At 41.6% G+C, this 19,612-nt stretch overlaps 1 protein-coding gene and 1 pseudogene across 5 annotated transcripts in view; both read left to right on the top strand.

Moving 5' to 3' along the window:
* Positions 1–19,612, top strand: part of PCNX2 (pecanex 2) — a 351,803-nt gene that overhangs the window by 30,848 nt on the left and 301,343 nt on the right. The window contains exons 1-2 of one of the 5 annotated variants that reach the window (XM_032137276.2): positions 1,086–1,757; positions 2,580–3,152. The exons of 2 other annotated variants lie outside the window; for them this stretch is intronic. In XM_032137276.2, coding sequence (XP_031993167.1) covers positions 1,605–1,757; positions 2,580–2,609 — 183 coding nt within the window. In that variant the 5' untranslated portion in view covers positions 1,086–1,604 and the 3' untranslated portion in view covers positions 2,610–3,152. Of the gene's footprint in view, positions 1–1,085; positions 1,758–2,040; positions 2,060–2,579; positions 3,153–19,612 lie in introns of those variants that run through there. 2 more of the 5 variants (XM_032137274.2, XM_032137275.2) reach the window with 2 other exon arrangements.
* Positions 7,241–8,291, top strand: LOC116457810 (small ribosomal subunit protein eS7-like; annotated as a pseudogene).

Here is a 19,612-nt window from a genome sequence, read left to right as displayed (position 1 = left end):
AGATATACAAAAAAGCACATTTGTTTACAAGCTGTGTCTTTAAGAAAATAACTCTTCCAGTACAGAAAGCAGCCATATTCCATTTTGTTGATTCATTCCTACTGATGAATGTAAAGTAGAAGGAAGAGTGGTTATAGGTGATGGCAGACACACCATAGTGAGACGCTTGCTGTAACTCAGTGGCCTTTCATGTCCTGGGCCCTCTCCTCATGATGGGCCTGTCCTTATCTCGTTTCAGCCTGGGAAGGCTGGTGTGCCTTTACTGGGCCTGACTAGGGCAGCCACAAGCAAATGCTGCTGCAGACCAGAACATGGCCAGGACATAGGCAGGCACACAAGTCAGAGGAGTGTGATGTGTTGGGACAGACCAGGTAAGGATGATGCAGGGAAGGCATGTTGGGAATCATGGAGACGTCTAATCTTTGTCTCTCCCTAAGGCTCTAGCTCACACAGGGCTTCCTCTCCTCATCCCAAAGGAAGACAAGCTCCTTTTTATCTCTTCCCTTTCCAAAACCCACTCTCAAAAGAGAATCTGAACTGTATCCACTGTAAATGATAAAATATATAATAGCTTAAAGATTATTAATTTTTTGTCCAGTGGGTCTTCCTGTCTAAACAGCATAGAGAGATTTAGACTAATGTTCTAAATAGCCAGTTAAATACCTGGGATTATGTTCTAGGAAAGAGATAAAAAACTAAGGAGCCTAACTGAAGCTCCTGAAATTTTATCAGGAAGGTGGTTATCTTCTTTCTCCACCAAGTTGGACAACAGTCAGGGAGGACAGAAGATCAGTGGCAGAGGACCATGTAGAGCTTAGATTAATATAACGTCTGAGGTCAGCCCTTAATTAAGGAGAATGAAGTCGTGCAGGAAGTGCTCAGGAGAAGAAATTACTTTGAGTGCTGTGTGACAGGACCTTGTATGAGGTAAATACTTGGGTGCAAAAAAGGACAAGGACAAGGAACGTGTCCTGGTCTGTGCCTTCTGCATGAGAACACCCTTGCACGTCCCCTAATAGGAGGATCAGAGAGAAAGGGAAGGGAAGAGGGGAGAGGCAAAAAAAAAAAAAAAAAAGAAAGAAAAAAGAGCGAGAAAGAAAGAAACACAGAGAGAGAGAAAGGAAGGAAGGCAGGAAGGAAGAAAGAAAGAGAGAGAGAAAGAGAGGGAGGGAGGAGGAAGGAAAAAGAGAGAGAGAAAGAAAGAGAGAAAAAGAGAAAGAGAAAGAAAAGGCTGGAGGCACTCACAGAAATCCTTCTGGCCCCTAGCGAAGGCTAAGGAGGGACTGGGCGGGCGCTGGGAGGAGCCTCGGAAGCATCCTCTGAGCAGCCGCCTCTGAGCACGACGGGAAAATCCTTCCTCCCTCGGACATGGCGCTTACCTGCCCGGCGGCAGCAGCCGGCTCCGGCGCCGCGGTTCGCGGGTCCGGGCGGAAGAGCAGCTCCAGCTTCAGCCGTGGGGTGGAAGGAGGCGGCGGGGGCGACGGCGGCGGCGACGGCGGGGGCGCGGCCCGCGGGCCCGGGTGTTAGATCTGAGGGAGCCCGGGGATCCGGCCGGGGCGCGCAGGGTGCAACGGGGCGCTCACCAGCCCCGGGGCGCAGCCGGCATGGTGTCCCAGGTGCTGCAGCTGCTCCGGCAGGGCGTGTGGGCCGCGCTCACCGGGGGCTGGTACCACGACCCGGAGCAGAGCAAGTTCACCAACAGCTGCCACCTCTACCTGTGGCTGTTCCTCCTGCTGCTGCCCCTGGCCCTGCACCTGGTGAGTGGGGAGGGTCCGGTCCCGGGGAGCTGTGGGGATGGAGGGAAGAAGGGGAAAGGAACCACAGACGTGCCATCAGCCTCAAGGGGTTTCAGGTTCGTAGAGAGTCTTAAGAGACGGAAGGGGAAGAGCTTCAGAAATTTGGGACAGACAACATGCAGGGAAAGGGGGCTGTGAGGATTCACTGGAAAAGAAAAGAAGTAGACAGGACTGCGGGGGCTCGGGGACTCATTAAGAATTGATGCCGGATGTTAGGATGAGTCACTCTCCTTGTGGCAGGGAGCGTGCCGCCTGTTTTGTAGGTGGGTAACTCTAGGCCTTAGAGCTGGGTAGCTTGAGATAATGTTTGGTGTGAAATACTGTAGATTGTAGCCAAGAGGCAAAACGAAATGTAAAAAGCAGACTCATTTCAGTTATTGGCCCCGTTTTCCCCCTCTCACCTTCTTTCTTGTTTTGCTTTGAGAAGGCAGTTCAGTTATCAATTACTCACATTGTAATTTCTACACCACTATGTATAGAAATCTGTAGGAAGATATAATAATGGATAAATCTAATGTACTTTATGCTAAACAAAGTATTACAACATTTAGATGGGGCTTGACATTTTAGTGGGGTTATGGTAAGTGAGTGCTTGCTGAAAAACTACATAGATGGCCTTAGGTAAATTATACGTAATTAAAACAATGGTTTACCTTCTTTGAAAAGCTGTACAGGTAAGGTGTTCCATGTCTTATTAAACTTTACGTGCCAAGAATCTAATTTTGGTATGTCGGTTGGAGGACTTTATTCCCAACACATTATTTGATCATGTTTTTTTTACAGCAAAAATCGTCAATGAGTTTGCATGACTGATGGATTCCGGGTTTGACATTTGTGATTGGGTTCCTCTTTACTCTTTTTCTGGCAGTGTATCCAAAGGGTCAGAACTCTGGGTGTGAAGTCATGATGCCTGGGTTAAATTTTGAGTCTATTGGTTACCAGTTCTGTGACCTTGGGGAGGTTAATTACCATATCTCATTTTTCATTTTCTTATCTGTAAAATGAGAAAAAGTAATAGTACCAGATTTACAGATTGTTTTAGGGATTAAATGAGATAGTACATATAAAGCCACAGGTCTGGCTTGACCTAGGTTGGACTCAGGCCTGGGTTTACAATTCTGTTCTGGTACTTATTAGCTGTTTGGTCTGATACTGAACTTTTCTAAAACTTAGCATTCATATCATTAAAATGGATGTGATCATCATAATCACCACTTCACAGAAAAATTAACCAAAATTGTATATAAAAAGCATTAAATACAGAAACTGCTTGGAAACCCTGCAATAAATGCAAGTTTATTTCTTCTTTCTGCTTTTGTGCACCATTTTTCTTAATCCATTTTTCCTTAGCCTATGGGCCCCAGTGTTTTCCCTTTTCGTAGAGGGACAGCATAGCAAAGTCATGAGGAACACAGCCCTCACCAGGGTGAAATCCTGGTTCTGCTGTTTACTAGACCTAGTATGAGCTTGAGCAAGCTTCGCCTTCCTTGTTTGTAAAGCAAGGATAATTATAGTACCTCCCTTATAGGGTGAATATGAGAACTGAGTGAATTAATAGATGAAAGTACTTCTTAGTACCTGTCACACAGAGAGTGCTCAGTAAGAGATAGCCCTTTTTTTTCCTTCTCCATCTTCTAAAATCTCTCCATCCTTATGTTTTCTGATTTAGCTACAATTAATTTCTCTTCTCCCTTGCCCTCATACCATTCTGTATTGGTAGGGAGGCCAAATTGGGTGGATCCCTTGAGATTAGGAGCACAAGACCAGCTTGGCTAATTAGTTTTACAGCATTCTGTAGTTAGACTATTAGATTAATAGTACTTTTCGAATTCTGTCTGGTACTTAGTTGTTGGAACATGTATTTCACTTCTACGTCTAGATCATAAGCTTTTTTGAGGGCATGGATTTTTATGTTTATTCATCTTGGTTTTTCCTTGTACATAGCAGAGTGCTCTGCATTTGGTAACACTGATCTCATATATAATTAACTTGTGTGTCTCTTTCTTTTCCAACTAGCATTAAATAGTCTACCTCACTATACTTTTTGAATATTTCCTAATAATAAAAGCAATATATATTCCACCTATAATCCCACTCCTCAGAAACAACCACGTTCGCATTTAATGTTGTGTTCCTGCAAATGTTTTTTTCTATGCATACGGGCTCGTTTTTATAAAACTCTACTTAAGATTTGATGTCTATGTATGGTCAGAACCCTTAATTTCTACGTAACTATGCTTTATTGAGTAGCTTGATTTAGATCTTGTGTTTGTGAGTAGGAAATTGTCCTTCATTAATTTGCTTTTCGATGATATTTAAATGTAATTTTTAGCTAAATCTCAAAATTTTAGAAAGTAAAACCTGAGACCTTAAATAATTTTACTTTTATATCAGACTTTAAAAATAAAACAGATGTGCCCAAATTTTTATATCTCTATGCCAGCATGCCTTTAACTATTATAGAATAATTGTATGTGGGTACAGTTACTGTTATGCTACTTTTTAATATATAGCCTGCCTTATTAAAAACATGACAGGTTATTTTTTTCTTGCTTTGGTCTTCTAGTTTCTGAGAGTGCCCTTGAAATAAAAGGCACTCTTCCCCAAATGGAGGCTTTGTTCTTCAGATCTTGGTGCTTAAATATATTCCTCTGCACTTCAGTGTTGCCTGTGATTGTTAATGTCTTTTTCAATTTGTTCATTTACAGTCATTTGTTCCAAGAAGATACCTGACTGCTTACTGACAGCAGGGGCTTAGTCAAAGTTCTGTGAACTTTTCTGTTTTTTTTTTTTTCTACAATTTTAGTTTAAACATGTTTAAGAAAGTTTTGGTTGGGTGCTGTGGCTCATGCCTGTAATCCCAGCACTTTGGGAGGCCAAATTGGGTGGATCCCTTGAGACTAGGAGCACAAGACCAGCTTGGCTAACATAGTGAAACCCTGTCTTTACTAAAAATACAAAAAATTAGCTGAGTGTGGTGGTGCATGCCTGCAATCCCAGTGACTCAGGAGGCTGAGGCAGGAGAATCGCTTGAATCCTGGAGGCAGAGGTTGCAGTGAGCCAAGATCACGCCCCTGCACTCCAGCCTGGGTGACAGAGCAAGACTCCATCTCAAAAAAAAAAAAAAAAAAAGAAAGAAAGAAAGTTTCACTATTGAAAGGATCCACTTTTTAATATAACAGATACTTTGAGTATTTTAAATATTTTTATTATTAATTATTGAGGCAAATTTATTTCTAATCCCTAGAATGTACTTAGATCTGGGTGATAATGTGGAAAATAGTGATTAATTAGCATTTATAAACTATGTATATATTTGTGAGAAATGTTTGGAAATGTACAACTGAAAACAGTAAGCCAATTTGGATAACTTGGAAAGAGTGTTCAGAGCAGAGTTTTCTTTACAGCAGGGGCATAAGGGCATGATTCTGGCTTTGTGTAAGTTCTGAGAGCACTAGCCTCATGTCAAATACACAGTTCCCATTCAATCTCCTTTTCTTTTGGACAAACTGAAAGATGATTAGTCTTGAGAGATATGTAAATTGTCACTTATTACATGTGTTTTGTCTTTATTCTTTTGAGATGATAATTAATGGAGATTCAGAGCAGAATTTTCTTGACAGCAGGGGCATATGGGCATGATTCTGGCCTGTGTAAGTTCTGAGAGCACTAGCCTCATGTCAAAAGACACAGTTCCCATTCTTCCTCTTTTTTTTTTTTTTTTTTTGAGACAGAGTTTTGCTGTTGTTGCCCAGGCTGGAGTGCAATGGCGCAATCTCGGCTCACTGCAACCTCCACCTCCCGGGTGCAAGCGATTCTCCTGCCTCAGCCTCCCGAGTAGCTGGGATTACAGGCATGCGCCACCACCCTGGCTAATTTTGTATTTTTCGCAGAGATGGGGTTTCTCCATGTTGGTCAAGCTGGTCTTGAACTCCCGACATCAGGTGATCCACCCACCTCAGCCTCCCAAAGTGCTGGGATTACAGGCGTGAGCCACCATGCCCGGCTCGTTCTTCCTCTTATCAGTCGTGTGGCCTTGTGCAAGTCACCTTACTTCTCCAGACTTCAGTTTAATCATCTGTAAAATGGGGACAACACTTTCATTTTATAGGTTTAGCAACTGAGGTCTAGGGAGAGTCAGCTATTTGCCCACAGTCATCTAGATAGTCAGTGATAAAATTCAGCATTTAGCTGAGGTCCTGTACCATCCAAGTCTTTGGCCCTTCCAGGACATTATGCTGCCTGACATAGTACATATAAGAGCACTTTGAAGGCTGTGAAACAATGGAGCCACTTACAGTGGCATTATGATTATACCAGTGGCATTGTGGTCAACTCCACTGGAGAGGAAGAGTGGAGTGGTGGGAAGAATGGGTTGGAACTTTCACATCCTTCAAGAGCCCATGCAGGGCAACGTTAGACTTGATTTTCCAAGCCTGACATATATGTTTGGATGGGCAGCTACTTTCCGTGCTTGTGGACAGAAAGCCTGTCTTTTTTTCTATGGCTGGAGCTTTCTGTTTCCTTCCTTTAACTTTAGCCAGACTTGTTCTGTTTCCAGTTCTGCTTTTTAAAATTTAATCTTAGAGACCTTCTTTGATAAGAGCTACATCATTTCTAATTGCTATAATTATAATTAATAGGATTATCTGTCAAGCACTAGCATAGCACTAGGCAAACAGTAAGCACCCAACACATTGTAATTGTTATTACAGCTAATTGGTGACATTTCTATGAGAGTCTGCAGCCATTTCCCATTCTGGTATGTCATTATTTTTTCTTAGATCTTGATTCCTCTTTTTTCAATCAATGTTTTCCCAAGATTTTACTGTAAAAAATTTAAAACATACAACAGAGCTGAAATAATTTTACTGTGTGCAGCCATATACATAGCACTTTGATTTTACCCCATGAACATTTTACTACTATACTTGCTTTATCACCTGTCTATCCATTTGTCCATCCTTCTAACGATCCCTTATTCTACTTTATTTTCTTGATGCATTTCAAAGTAAACTGCACACATCAGTCTATTTCTTCCTAAATACTTCACCTTGCATAATAAATTACAGTTTGATAGAAATTTAAATATACTACATTTTAAAGAAATTTGCCATGGAGCTCTGGTTGTGGGCCCCATGCTCTAGGCATCTTGGATTATTCTACTCCTTCACACCCCTAACCCCCTAACAAGGCTTCCTGAGGCCTAAGGAATGAAGGTCCAATTGGATGTTGAGATTTGAGAGTAGAATTTAAGGTTTTGCATTTCTTTGACCACCCTTCCTTCCTCCTTTACTTCTTTCCCCCTGCCCCCAGGCTTCACCTAGACTTCCTCTCCTACTTTTAACATATAAGATGACTTTGTGTAAATTATGGAAAGGTAGCCTCTCCAAAGAGGCAGCCTTTCCTGGCCCATTTAATCCTGTCAGCAGGAGACCTTTGTGCGGGATGCAACCTGCACAGCCTCGCATAGCAGGCTTGGCCCACTCCACTTGATTGTTGTTATTCTCTTGAACTGCTTGGCATGTTGCCGTTCCCAAAAGGTTACCTCTGTTCTAGTCAGTCCTAGCATTTATATCCAATTTCCTCAAAAGAAAGACTTTCTCAGTTAATGAATCACATAGTCCATGCTTTCTTTCCTTTGACTCCCAGAACCTTGATATTTGGTGCTTCCACTTCTGGGGGCCTTATTTATTCTTGCATCGAGATGCCTGATCCTTTGCACTATCTCCATAATTTACCTGAATGTCTGGCTTCCTGCCTCCTGCCCTCACTTGCCTGAAGCAGAGTTGTATTTAAGGCGAAGAGCCTGCAGCATGGAGTTGCTTAAAAGGCATCCTTCTGCTCTTCCTAAGCCGGCGCTCGGCAAGTTCTCCCAGGAGAAGGCCATGTTCAGTTCGAGCGCCAAGATCGTGATGGCGAGAAGCCGGACGAGTTCGAGTCCCGCATCTCCCAGGGTCTTCTGGAGCTGCAGATGAACTCGGACCTCAAGGCTCAGCTCAGGGAGCTGAATATTATGGCAGCCAAGGAAATTGAGGTTGGTGGTGGTCAGAAAGCTATCATAATCTTTGTTCTCGTTCCTCAACTGAAATCTTTCCAGAAAATCCAAGTCCAGCTAGTACGCGAATTGGAGAAAAAGTTCAGTGGGACGCATGTTGTCTTTATCACTCAGAGGAGAATTCTGCCTAAGCCAACTCGAAAAAGCTGTACAAAAAATAAGCAAAAGCGTCCCAGGAGCCGTACTGTGACAGCTGTGCACGAGGCCATCCTTGAGGACTTGGTCTTCCCAAGCAAAATTGTGGGCAAGAGAATCCGCGTGAAACTAAATGGCAGCTGGCTCATGAAGGTTCATTTGGACAAAGCACAGCAGAACAATGTGGAACACAAGGTTGAAACTTTTTCTGGTGTCTAGAAGAAGCTCATGGGCAAGGATGTTAAGTTTGAATTCCCAGAGTTTCAATTGTAAACAAAAATGACTAAATAAAAAATATATATTCACAGTTAAAAAAAAAAAAAAAAGACATCTTTCCTGGGTCCTGGGCCTCCAAAAGAACTACAGACTCAGTCCCTCCAGATTTGGGCTGAATGCCATCCCATGCAATTGTCTCTCAATTTTTGCTTCTCCAGATGGCTCTGTGGACGGCGTGTGCAGAGGGCTTGCCTGTGTGGAGGGCTCTGCTTTCCTGGAGTACCTTCATTTGTTGCTGGGGCAGCAATCTTTTCGAATTGATAATTCTTTTCTTGAGTCAGTTGCTCTCTTTCTGCACAACTCCTCCCATTTATCCTCATCGTCTGCCATTAGACACATGCATGTCTGCGGGCAGGATTTATGTCCTCAGGTTGTGTTTCTGTGTTTGTTTTTTCTTTCCATTCTGGTATTACAAGTTCATAACAAATTTTCTAGTAGTTAAACTTATGTCTCCTGCCCCACTCCCAGCTTTCTCAGGGCTTCTTGAGATTTCCCCCCATTAGTGACTGGTTGTATTTTGAATGGTTCACTCCTCAGATACATGGTATTTTTCCCAAGGGTAATGTCTAATACTTTAATACCCTATTATTTTTGTTTTAATTGAACAATCTAATTCACTTGGTGTTACTTCTTTTGTATAGAAGCTAATACTTACTAGGTGATTGTTATTTTCTGGCTTTAATCATTTGGTCTCCTAAATGGCAAATTTTAAACATTAAGTATCTTATTGCTATATCGTCTTCTCTAAATCTCCTTCCTATGCCCTCTGCAAGAAGAAAATGGACTCACTTTTAATGGTATTCAGATTTTTCCACATTTTTTGTCTGGTGCATTTTCTTCCTTTAGCATTTACAATTGCATTATGTTACTATTATTGGAATAGGTAAGAATCACAGCCAACGCTTCTGAGCGCATATGAGGCAGACACTTTTGTAAGAGCTTTGCAAGAAAGAAATCATCTCACCTTCATAGTGCCCCAGTGAGGCACCATCATTATTCCCATTTTACAGTCAATGAAACTAACAAAGAGAGGTAGGTTAACATGCTTACGAATACATGGCTAGTCATGGCCTGACTAGGATTAAAGCCCAAGCATTGGAGTTCTTACCCGCTCAGCCATATCACTTCTAACAGGTCATTTTACAATGTGGGCATATTAGTCCATTTTCATACTGCTGTGAAGAAATACCCAAGACTGGGTAGTTTATAAAGGAAAGAGGTTTAATGGTCTCACAGTTTCACATGGTTAGGGAGGCCTCATAGTCATGGCACAAGGCAAATGTGCAAAGTCACGTCTTACATGGTGGTAGACAAGAGAGCTTGTGCAGGAGAGCTCCCCTTTATAAAACCATCAGATCTCCTGAGACTTATACACTATCATAAGAACAGAATAGGAAAGACCTGCCTCATGGCTCAATTACCTCCCATTGGGTCCCTCCCATGACCGGTGGGAATTATGGGAGCTACAGTTTAAGATGAGATTTGGGTGGGGACACAGACAAACCATACCAATGGGTATATATTCCTTGCACATTGGCATGAAGACATACAAACACTAAAAATGTACAAAAGGACATATAATAAAAATATAATTTCCCTCTTACACTTATTTCTAGTTTCCCACTTGAGATGGAACCACTATACACAGCCTCTTGTGTTTTCTTGCAGTGGTGTTTTATACACATGTGAGTGGAAGTTTGAATGTAAGGGGTCCTGAGTGTAATCATAAGGCAACTTTATTTGTCTTCCACTGTTCCTTTCAATTTGCCTTGGACAGGAGTTTTCTTCCCATATCCCAGATAAAAATATGGGTAAGCCCCATGACTTCAGATCACAGCTTATACAAATTTTATGATGGCTTTTAGCAACAAAATACAGACTTGATTTGGATCACAGAATGTGCAGTTCCATGGCATACTCAAAGCTACCATCATCCAGTCATTTCCAGGTAGGAAGGGACATGAGGATGGCACAGTCTTTCTTGCTGTCCTCCTCCCTCATGCGTTGACTGATGTTTCTGATGTCCTTGGCTTTGGAGAGCAGGGAGATTCTTTGTTGACTGTCATGGTGGTAAGCTGGCCTTGGGCTTTCAGAGCATGGCACGTGTTCCTAGTTGATTCTCTGGAAAGCTGCCTTTCCACACCCTCAGAGACCCCGTTCTTCTTGCCAGCCTTGTCTCTATGGCACTTGTCTTGATGAGGGCTGCTGTGTCTTTGCCCTGTCTGGTTGCTTACTCTGTCCACCTCCAGCTTTCTTCTGCTCCAGTTTCCTCTGCTCCATAGCCCATTCAGACATGATCTAAAGCAGATCTGTACAGATTCTCGCATACATAGTCCATGTCAATGTCCACATATTCTTTTCCCCACCACACTCTAGGAGGGCAGGCCAAGCTCATACCTCCATCAGAGCAGCTAGCCAGCCAGTCTCTGATCTTTCACCTTTTCTAGGAGAGAATCAGACAGTAGTCCACTGTGCCTTCTACCCCCACCTAAATGGTAGGGGACTCATATTAGGTGCCTTCTACCCCCACCCAAATGGTAGGGGACTCATAAGTTTCTAAGTGGTCCCACTGAAGCCCTTCTCTCCTGATTGAGGAAAAGGATGGGACACAGGACTAGCTGCACACCAGCAGGCCTTTCCAAAAATCTTCATATACCCTTTTTTTCTAAATTCTATTACATCATTTTGAGTAAGGAATTTAGGATCATGTAACTCATCCTCATAATCTGTCTAGAAATGTCTGTTGTTTGTCCCAGAAATTTGCATTGGAATCTCTTATCTATCCTACCTTGGTTCCTTGGTCAACACTTCCATTAAAAATGTTATACAAATGTGTAATCATTTATGCCTACATAGCCCTGTTGTCCCTCTTGACAGAACATCTTGGAGATCATGACACAAAGAGCCTCCTCATTATTTATGTCTGCATAGTATTCCACTATTTCTATAAAGGGCAACTTATTTGACTAGTCACTATTAAAGAATATTTAGGTTTTCAGATGATTTTTAACCTAATGCCATAAGTTGTATATGGATCAGTCAAGATGTGCTAGCTTATGCTAAAGTAATAACCAACCTAAACATGTGTTTGGCTTTACCAAGTATTTTTTGTTTGTTTGTTTTTTTGAGATGGAGTCTCTCTCTGTTGCCCAGGCTGGAGTGCAGTGGCATGATCTGGGGTCACTGCAACCTCTGCCTCCCAGGTTCAAGCAATTCTCCTACCTCAGCCCCCAGAGTAGCTGGGATTACAGGCATGCACCACCACGCCCGGCTAATTTTTTGTATTTTTTAGTAGAGACAGGGTTTTACCATATTGTCCAGGCTGGTCTCAAACTCCTGACCTTGTGATCTGCCACCTCGGCCTCCCAAAGTGCTGGGATAACAGTGCTGAGCCACTGAGCCTGGTCATCAAGTTTATTTTTAATTTTTAATTTTATTATTATTTATTTTTAGAGATAGGGCTCGTTGTCACTCAGGCTGGAGAACAGTGGCGTAATTGTAACTCACTGCAACCTCAAACACTTGGGCTCATATGATCCTCCCACCTCAGCCTCCTGAGTAGCTGGGACTTCAGGCGTGCACCACCACATCTGGCTAATTTCTTATTTTTTGTAGAGATGGGGTCTTGCTCTGCTACACAGGCTGGTGTCAAACTCCTGGCCTCAAGCAATCCTCCCACTTTGGCCTCCCGAAGTGTTGGGATTACAGGTGTGAACCACTGCACCTGGCCCTATTTTTTATTTATACTACATGTCCAACATGGTCCACTGGGATGTCAGGGGTATGGTTAGCAGGGGGTCCTGCTCATTATAGGTAGTTAGGAACATGGGCTGTTTGAGTCTTCATTTTGGGTTGACTGGGAGCATTACTTGCTATCATCCCCCCCGTGACCCTGGATGATCATACCAGTCACTATGGTTGAGGGACACTGTGTGGGTGTCATGCTCTGGCTCTGGAGGCTCCTGCCTGGAAATGGCAAATACCTCTTGCCTTCAGACTGCTTTGTCAGGGAATGTTGCATGACCACACCTCACTTCAAAGGGGAAGGAGAGTGCAATTCTACCCTGTGCCTGGACGTGTTTGTCGGAGAGCACTTACGTCTATGACAACAGACTGAGTGCCAGATGTTCTGCTGGATATTATGGAGACAGCAGGAGAACAAGGTGGACTGATGTCTTCTCCCATGCAGTTAACAGATAAACAGGCATGAATAACACAGTGAAAACTGTTACTGTAGGGGAAGTACAGGTGCTGTACAGTAAAGATGGGAGATGGAATCTTGGCATGAGTACTTAAGGAAGGCTTCCCAGAGGAGGAAGTAACTTCTAATCTGAAGTCTGATGAATGAGTAGGAGTTAGCCAGGCAAAGATGAGTAGAGGAGGAACAGCATTTCAAGCAAGGGGAACAGCATGTATTAAAGCTCTAAGGTGTGTGAGAGTCTGGCTAGTTTTGCTGTAGCCTTTAAGAATATATGGGAGACATCCAGACACATGACCCCTAAAAACTTCAACAGGTGTCTCTTAAGGAAAAGAACATTTTCCCACGTAATTACCACACCCAGAAAAGTTACTGATATGATGGTATGGTCTAATATATCGTTCCTATCCAAATTTCCAGTTATGCCAGCCAGTAATGTCTTAGAGAGCTGGAGTTTTTGGTTTTGCTTTTCTATATCCAAGATTCAAACAAGGATCAAATGTGGCTTTTAGTTGCCACCTCTCTTGATTGTTCTTATTCTAAAATTCTCTAAGCCTCTGTGTCAGTGTTGTGTCCTTGTCATGCATCACATCAGAGAGACAGAATTCTCCCACCTCTCCCCAACCCGCATCATTGGTTAAGGTAGTGTCAGCCAGATGTCCCTATTGTAAAATTACCAATTTTCCCCTTTGTGTTTAGTGAGTAATCTGTGGAGTGAAACCTGGAGACTGTATATATTGTATTTCCAAAAGTCTTTCACCCAATAGTTATAGCATAAATTGATGATTCTAGACTAAAATAATTATTACAATGGTGGTTGCAAAAATGGTAACTTTCTAATTTTCTTCCTACCTTTATTAATTGGTACTCTTCTGTAAAGAAGAGTTTTTTTCCCCCATCCTCATAGTTTCGGTGCACTTTTTAGTGTGGTCTCATAGATTCATTTTTTAATTCACTGGGAGTATAATCTATTCCTATCATCATTCTTTTTGATGTTCAAATGATCAAAAATTTGGCAAGTGAGACCTTCTTCATGCACATCCTGAGTTTTCTTGGATATATCCTCATCAGTTTGTGAGCATGTTATTGCTTTCTGCCCAACAAGATATTCCTGGCTTAGCTTGTACTTTCCCTGCCCCAGCCGTGGAAGAATCAGCCATTTCACCAAGGAACCATGATCCTTTTGGTGGGGAATTACATTTGGAAACCAAAATCTAGGGCTGCAGTAGTTACATTTGTTGCTACTAGTTGTCTTTGCCTCTAGCCCCTTTCAGTAGATACAGCTAAAAGACTGATCAATCTATAGACTGAATGATTGAATAATCAATTAAAGTTTATTCTGATACCTTCAATCCAATCCATATCAAAGGACTCTTCCTCTCCTTCCATTATTTCATATTTATGTCTCCCTTCTCCCACAGTGAGAACTCTAGCTCACAACAATATCATTTGCTCAGTCCTAAAATATACACACGAATTACTACTCCCATAACACCACCATAGACAAATCTTTAAGGAAAAGTTCAAGACTGTTTAGAAGTTACTATTATTATTATTAGAATACACATCACCAGTAATGTACTGCCAGAGTAACATGCTCAAAAGTTACTTTGATGAATTATTTTCGAATTATTTTTTGGTTCATCTTTGTGGTTATGCTATCGTTTGATATATAGTTAGATTCACTTGCAGCTGTATAATTTTAGCTTTTCCTCCATCCTTGCTGATTTAATAATTTATACCAACAGGAGGTATAAGACATTAACAGAGTTCACAAAACATATAAAGAGATATGCTGAATTACTTTATCAAAAAGTTTCTCTGACTGCTGGATGGAAAGTAGATCAAAGAAAGGACAAAAATAGAAATGAGAGGTTCGGTATCTATTTCAGTCACCCAGTCAAGAGATGGTGGTGGCAGTAAAGATGGAGAATTGTGGATAGATTTTGATAGGATTTAATGATCAGTTCATTTTTAGGGTAGAGGCATAAGGATGGGGGAGGAATCAAAGGAGATGCCTGATTATCTGGTTTGAGCCAGAGGTGTATGGGGTGCCATTGACTGAGATGAAGGTTGAAAGAGGATAGTTGGTAGGGAAACCAAACACCTAATTTTACACATAGCAGTTTGGAGTTTCCTTTTAGATATCAAAGTGGAGATGTTGAGTAGATAGTTGGATATAGGTGTGGGGAGTTTAAAGGAACAATCTAAGCTAGGGATACGGATTTGAAAATCATCAACATAGAGATGATATTTACCGCCAAGGGACTGGGTAAGACTTCCTAAATAGAATGTGTAGAGAGGGAAAAGAGTGCTAACAGTGAGGCCCCAGGAGCGCTACACTCAGAGGCAGGGCAAAGAGGAGGTGTCGGGAGACAAGGGAAGAGCCAAGAGAGCATTTCCACTGTGAGCAACTGTGTTGCTCGCTGCTGAGAAAACAGGAAATTGTGGTTATTTTTTGTTTTTAGAGACATTGACAAGAAACTTTCAGTGGTGTATTGGGGAGCAGAAGCCAGACTGCTATGGGTTTAAGAGGCAATGGGAGGTGAAGACAGTTCTTTCAAGCAGGGAGCAGAAAAAGGGCACACTATCTGGAGAGAGGTTTGGAGTCAAGGGGGTTTATTCCTCCCTCAAGATCAGAAGGTCCTTAAGAGTAGGGCTGTGATTTGAATCCCCATTGGTCCTTGGAATGGTGCTTTATACATAGTGGATAATCTAACCACTCTGCATTAATGGAATCTAACTCTGTAAGGGAAGGCACAGTTTTGGTAGTGCATATTACAGACTGTGGTCAGACCCATTTCAGTAGACTCACCACAAAGTTGTGGCCAGAATCCAGATCTTTAAAAATGGAGATGAAAAACAGAGACATTACTCTTGGAACTGGCTTGCCTTGAAGTTCAATTTGCCATTGCTTTCAAGATAACCTTTATTATTTACGTAGCAATTATATATTTCCTTGTGGTACTTATATAATAAGTTAACTTTTTTCTATCATGGGAAACTTGGATTTTAAAAAATTATAGACCATTGAATCAGGCAAAAATAAATTTTACCTCATTTCTTGTTACTGATTGATATTAAGTATAAAAGGGAAATATAGAAGCTTTGGACTGTGAAGGACCTTACGCATTTCTTATTCTTATCTCTTAGTCTCTGATATAAACATTTAGATTGGATTTATTGTGTGTTTCAGTTCTTTCCCCAAATCTTTACCATCTCAAAAGAAGTGCCAGATAACTAATAGCCCACTGGGATATAGTTCCCTATCAATAGACACCTGTTTCTAGGCTAGCCTTGTCTTTTGTTATTTCTGTTTTCAAGACTACAATTAGATACTTAATAATCAGGGAAGAAGAAAGATTTGTGAATATAAGAAATATCCCTGAGTAATCCCTGACACAAATATTTCACTCAGAAAACAGTTGACTGGCTTGTTTCAGAAATGCTTTTTCTTATTATATGTGAACCCCTCTGACTGTGCACACAAACAATAAAACATTTGCTGTGTTGCTCTGTTGCACTTTGCTCCTTCTTACAACAGCACATCTGAATTTATTATTCCGTGGTGTTGATGAATGATGAATAGATAATGATGATGATCATGATGGTGATGATCGTGAGAGACGTGAACACTTAAGTGCTTTTTATGTGCCAGTGTATTAATTATTTTACACTTATTGTGCTTAATCTTTATAAAAATATTATTAAGAATTATTTTTCTCATTTCACAGAAGAAACAGAGATTTACAAAGGCTAAATAACTTCCAAAGGTTGTACAATTTGCTAAATTGAGAAAAAAAGATGTAATATAAAATTACTATCAAAAATGTTTATTTATTGATGAATATTTTTGACCAGCTGTTTGCTGGATACCAAGCTGGGTGCTGAGGGTGTAATGGAGAATAAGATAGACCTAGCCTCATCCTCATAAGACTTACCATTTTTACATGGCTCTAGGAATAAATAAGAATCAGTAGAATAGGACCAGGCACGGTGGCTCATGCCTGTAATCCCAACACTTTGGGAGGCCTAGGCGGGTGGATCACCTGAGGTCAGGAGTTCGAGACCAGTCTGGCTAACATGGCAAAACCTTGTCTTTACTAAAAAAACAAAAATTAGCTGAGCATGATGGCGCATGCCTATAATCCCAGCTACTCGGAAGGTTGAGGCACGAGAATCACTTGAACCCAGGAGGCGGAGGTTGCAGTGAGCTGAGAAGACACCACTGCACTCCAGCCTGGGTGACAGAGTGAGACTTTGTCTGAAAAAAAAAAAGGTAATATGGAATGTGGTTTAAATAAATAACCATTCTCAAGAATTCAAAGGGATATATGTTCAAAGTGAGTCACTGAAGCACTATTTGTTATAGCAGATGACTAGAAACAGGTATCCATTGAGAGGGAATTGGCTTAATGAATTATGGTACATCCTACAGTGGAGTACTACACAGCTGTAAACAAGGAATGAGAAAATAGACTGCTGTAGAGGGATCTCCAGATAACACTCTTAAGAGAAAAAAGCAGAAGATATATATATATATATAAACTAAAAATGAGGGAAAGATGAAGCATACCTGCAATTACTTCTGTTTCAAAAAGACACATTCAAAAGATAAAACATTAATAAGCACACAGTTACCTATAGAAGGAGGTAAAGAACAGGTGAAGGCAGTAGGGCTGGAAATGAGGAATGAACCTTGATAGATTGATGGCATAACCAAACAAAATCTGTTTCATATGACTTTAATGACTTTCTAGGCCTCCTGTTACAACATAAAGGCAAAAGAGCCACAAAGACATCTTAAATTGCATTCAGTAAGCTTATTAATAAGATTTTATACGTATTTTGAAATTATTATATATGTAGTATACAGGGTAAAGAAAATAATAAATCATGTTATAATATTTAGGAATAAGGATTTCAGCAATAAAACAAACAAATACACAATCAAAGGACTTACATAGAACCTTGTACTCTTTAAAATTATAAATATCAGCCTAGGGTGGTGGCTCATACCTGTAATCCCAGAATTTTGGGAGGCTGAGGCAGGCAGATTGCTTGAGCCTAGGAATTCAAATCCAGCCTGAACAACACGGTGAAACTCTGTCTGTACAATTATATATATATATATATATATATATATATATATATATATATTTGTACACACACATATATATAAATATTTTACACACACACCCACACAAATTAGCTGTGTATGGTGGCACATGCCTGTAATCCCAGCTACTTAGGAGGCTGAGGTGGATCACTTGAGCCCGGGAGGTTGAGGCTGCAGTGAGCTATGATCATGCCACTGCACTCCAGCCTGGACAACAGAGTGAGACCTTGTCTCAAAAAAAAAAAAAAAACAAAAAAAACATAGCAATGTCATTCTGAAATCATGACTTATGTATTTTTAAAAATATGTATATTTTTGAGCTCTACTGAAAAACCTAGAATCAGTGATAACCCAATGAGAATGGACAGATCTAGAACTCAGATTTTAGTCTCTGAATTCCATTTTCTTTTAAAAGAAACTAGAGCTCTTTGGAAAAAACGGTTTATTCCAGGTCTGGGCAAGAAAATGAACAAGAGGAGTCTTTAAGTAAAGAAGAATTATTGAAGAATACTAGGGTCATGTTAAAAAGATAGCAGAGTAAGCTTATAGATGCTGGCCAAGTATGTTCAATTTGAGCCCCAGTGAGATCATCACACAATGATATGCACTTAGGAGTGGGGTGCATCCTACAGAAAGGGGAGAAATGATGCTGTAAAGAGGAAGCTAAAACTGGGTGCCAGAGGGCTCATCTCTGCCACCCAGAGTAGATGGTATGTTGGCAACAAGACTTGCTCACAGGCCTCCAACCAGATTGTGGTGGGCTCTGGCATGGGACTGAGTGGAGGGCAAGTGTCTCCAGCTATGAAGAACTGCAGAATCAGAGCTGACACTGAGGAAGAGACACACAATCTGACCCCTGTCCCTTGCTCATCAGAAAACCTTTCTAGAAATTTCCACTCCCCTGTACAGAAATGCCCATCCCCATCAGCAAGCACAGTTCTCAAGACATTTCCTCCCTGTGACCCATGAGATTAGGGCTTGTGACCCCCTTTCCATCATGGTGATAAAGCACCTCAGGAGGCGCTTGTCCCATTGACATGATGTCACTGCTGCAGGATCCTCTCTCTCCTCCAGCATTTTTCATCTCAAGAGTCCCCAGACAGGCCTGTCAAGCAGCAGCCCAGGTTGGGGGCCCTGATGCCTTGCTGTGAGTCAGCGTCTTCTCTGCAGACTTGCCCTCCTCTTGGCTCTGTTGGCTCCTGAGGCAGGCACAGTTTGCCCTTGCCACTATCTGTGGACCTTGAAAGTAGGTGTGTGGGAGGCCAGGGCTTAACATGCTTGCTGCAGCCAAGAAAGGGCCCAGTGTTGACTGCTTGTCAGGTACTGTGCACACACAAAGAGTAGACTCGGGGAGTTTATAATTACTTGAAATAGAATCCATAAAATTGTGATAACTGTCTATGAGTGGTGCAGATAATAGCTGATTTGGACATCAGAGTGCTTAACACATAGTTTACACTGAACCCTTTACTAATTAATTAATCAATAAAGTGATAAACATAAGCAGTAATATTGAAGATAAGTTTGTATCCAGGCTTTCCTCATCTTTCACTAGTTATTCATTGCTTCTTGGTGTTCTTTGCTTGGTTCCATTTCCCCTTTTCCTTAAATATGGGCATTCTCTTCAAGTCTGTCTCTGTATTTCATGATCTTCTTTCTCCCGTGGAGAGTCAAGGCACCATGTTGGCTTCGCCTGTTGCATCTGTGCTAATGATAGGTGCCCTCCTCCACATTCCCCTCCATGTCTTATCCAACTTCTGCATCACAGTTGAAGCCAGGGACCTCTGGAGCCTTCAACAGCAGCCCCTTTTCTTTGGTTTTCTCCACCCGTTCTAATTGGACTGCCTTGATGCCCAGATAGGACAGCTTACCTGAGTGAGCCCTTCAGTTGTGTGCCCCTCTGTAGTGTTTAAATTCTACTTTACCGATGTTAATCTGATCTCCCCATTTAGGTGTTTACTCCCTCAGGCCATGTTGGTTTGTGGCCCTGCCCATGGTAGAGGACAGCAAGCACACTCCTGTGATGCAAT

Source organism: Hylobates moloch, unplaced genomic scaffold (assembly GCF_009828535.3).
Source record: "Hylobates moloch isolate HMO894 unplaced genomic scaffold, HMol_V3 SCAFFOLD_18, whole genome shotgun sequence".
In the NCBI taxonomy this organism is placed as follows: domain Eukaryota; kingdom Metazoa; phylum Chordata; class Mammalia; order Primates; family Hylobatidae; genus Hylobates; species Hylobates moloch.
This window is presented reverse-complemented; position numbering and strand designations above follow the sequence as displayed.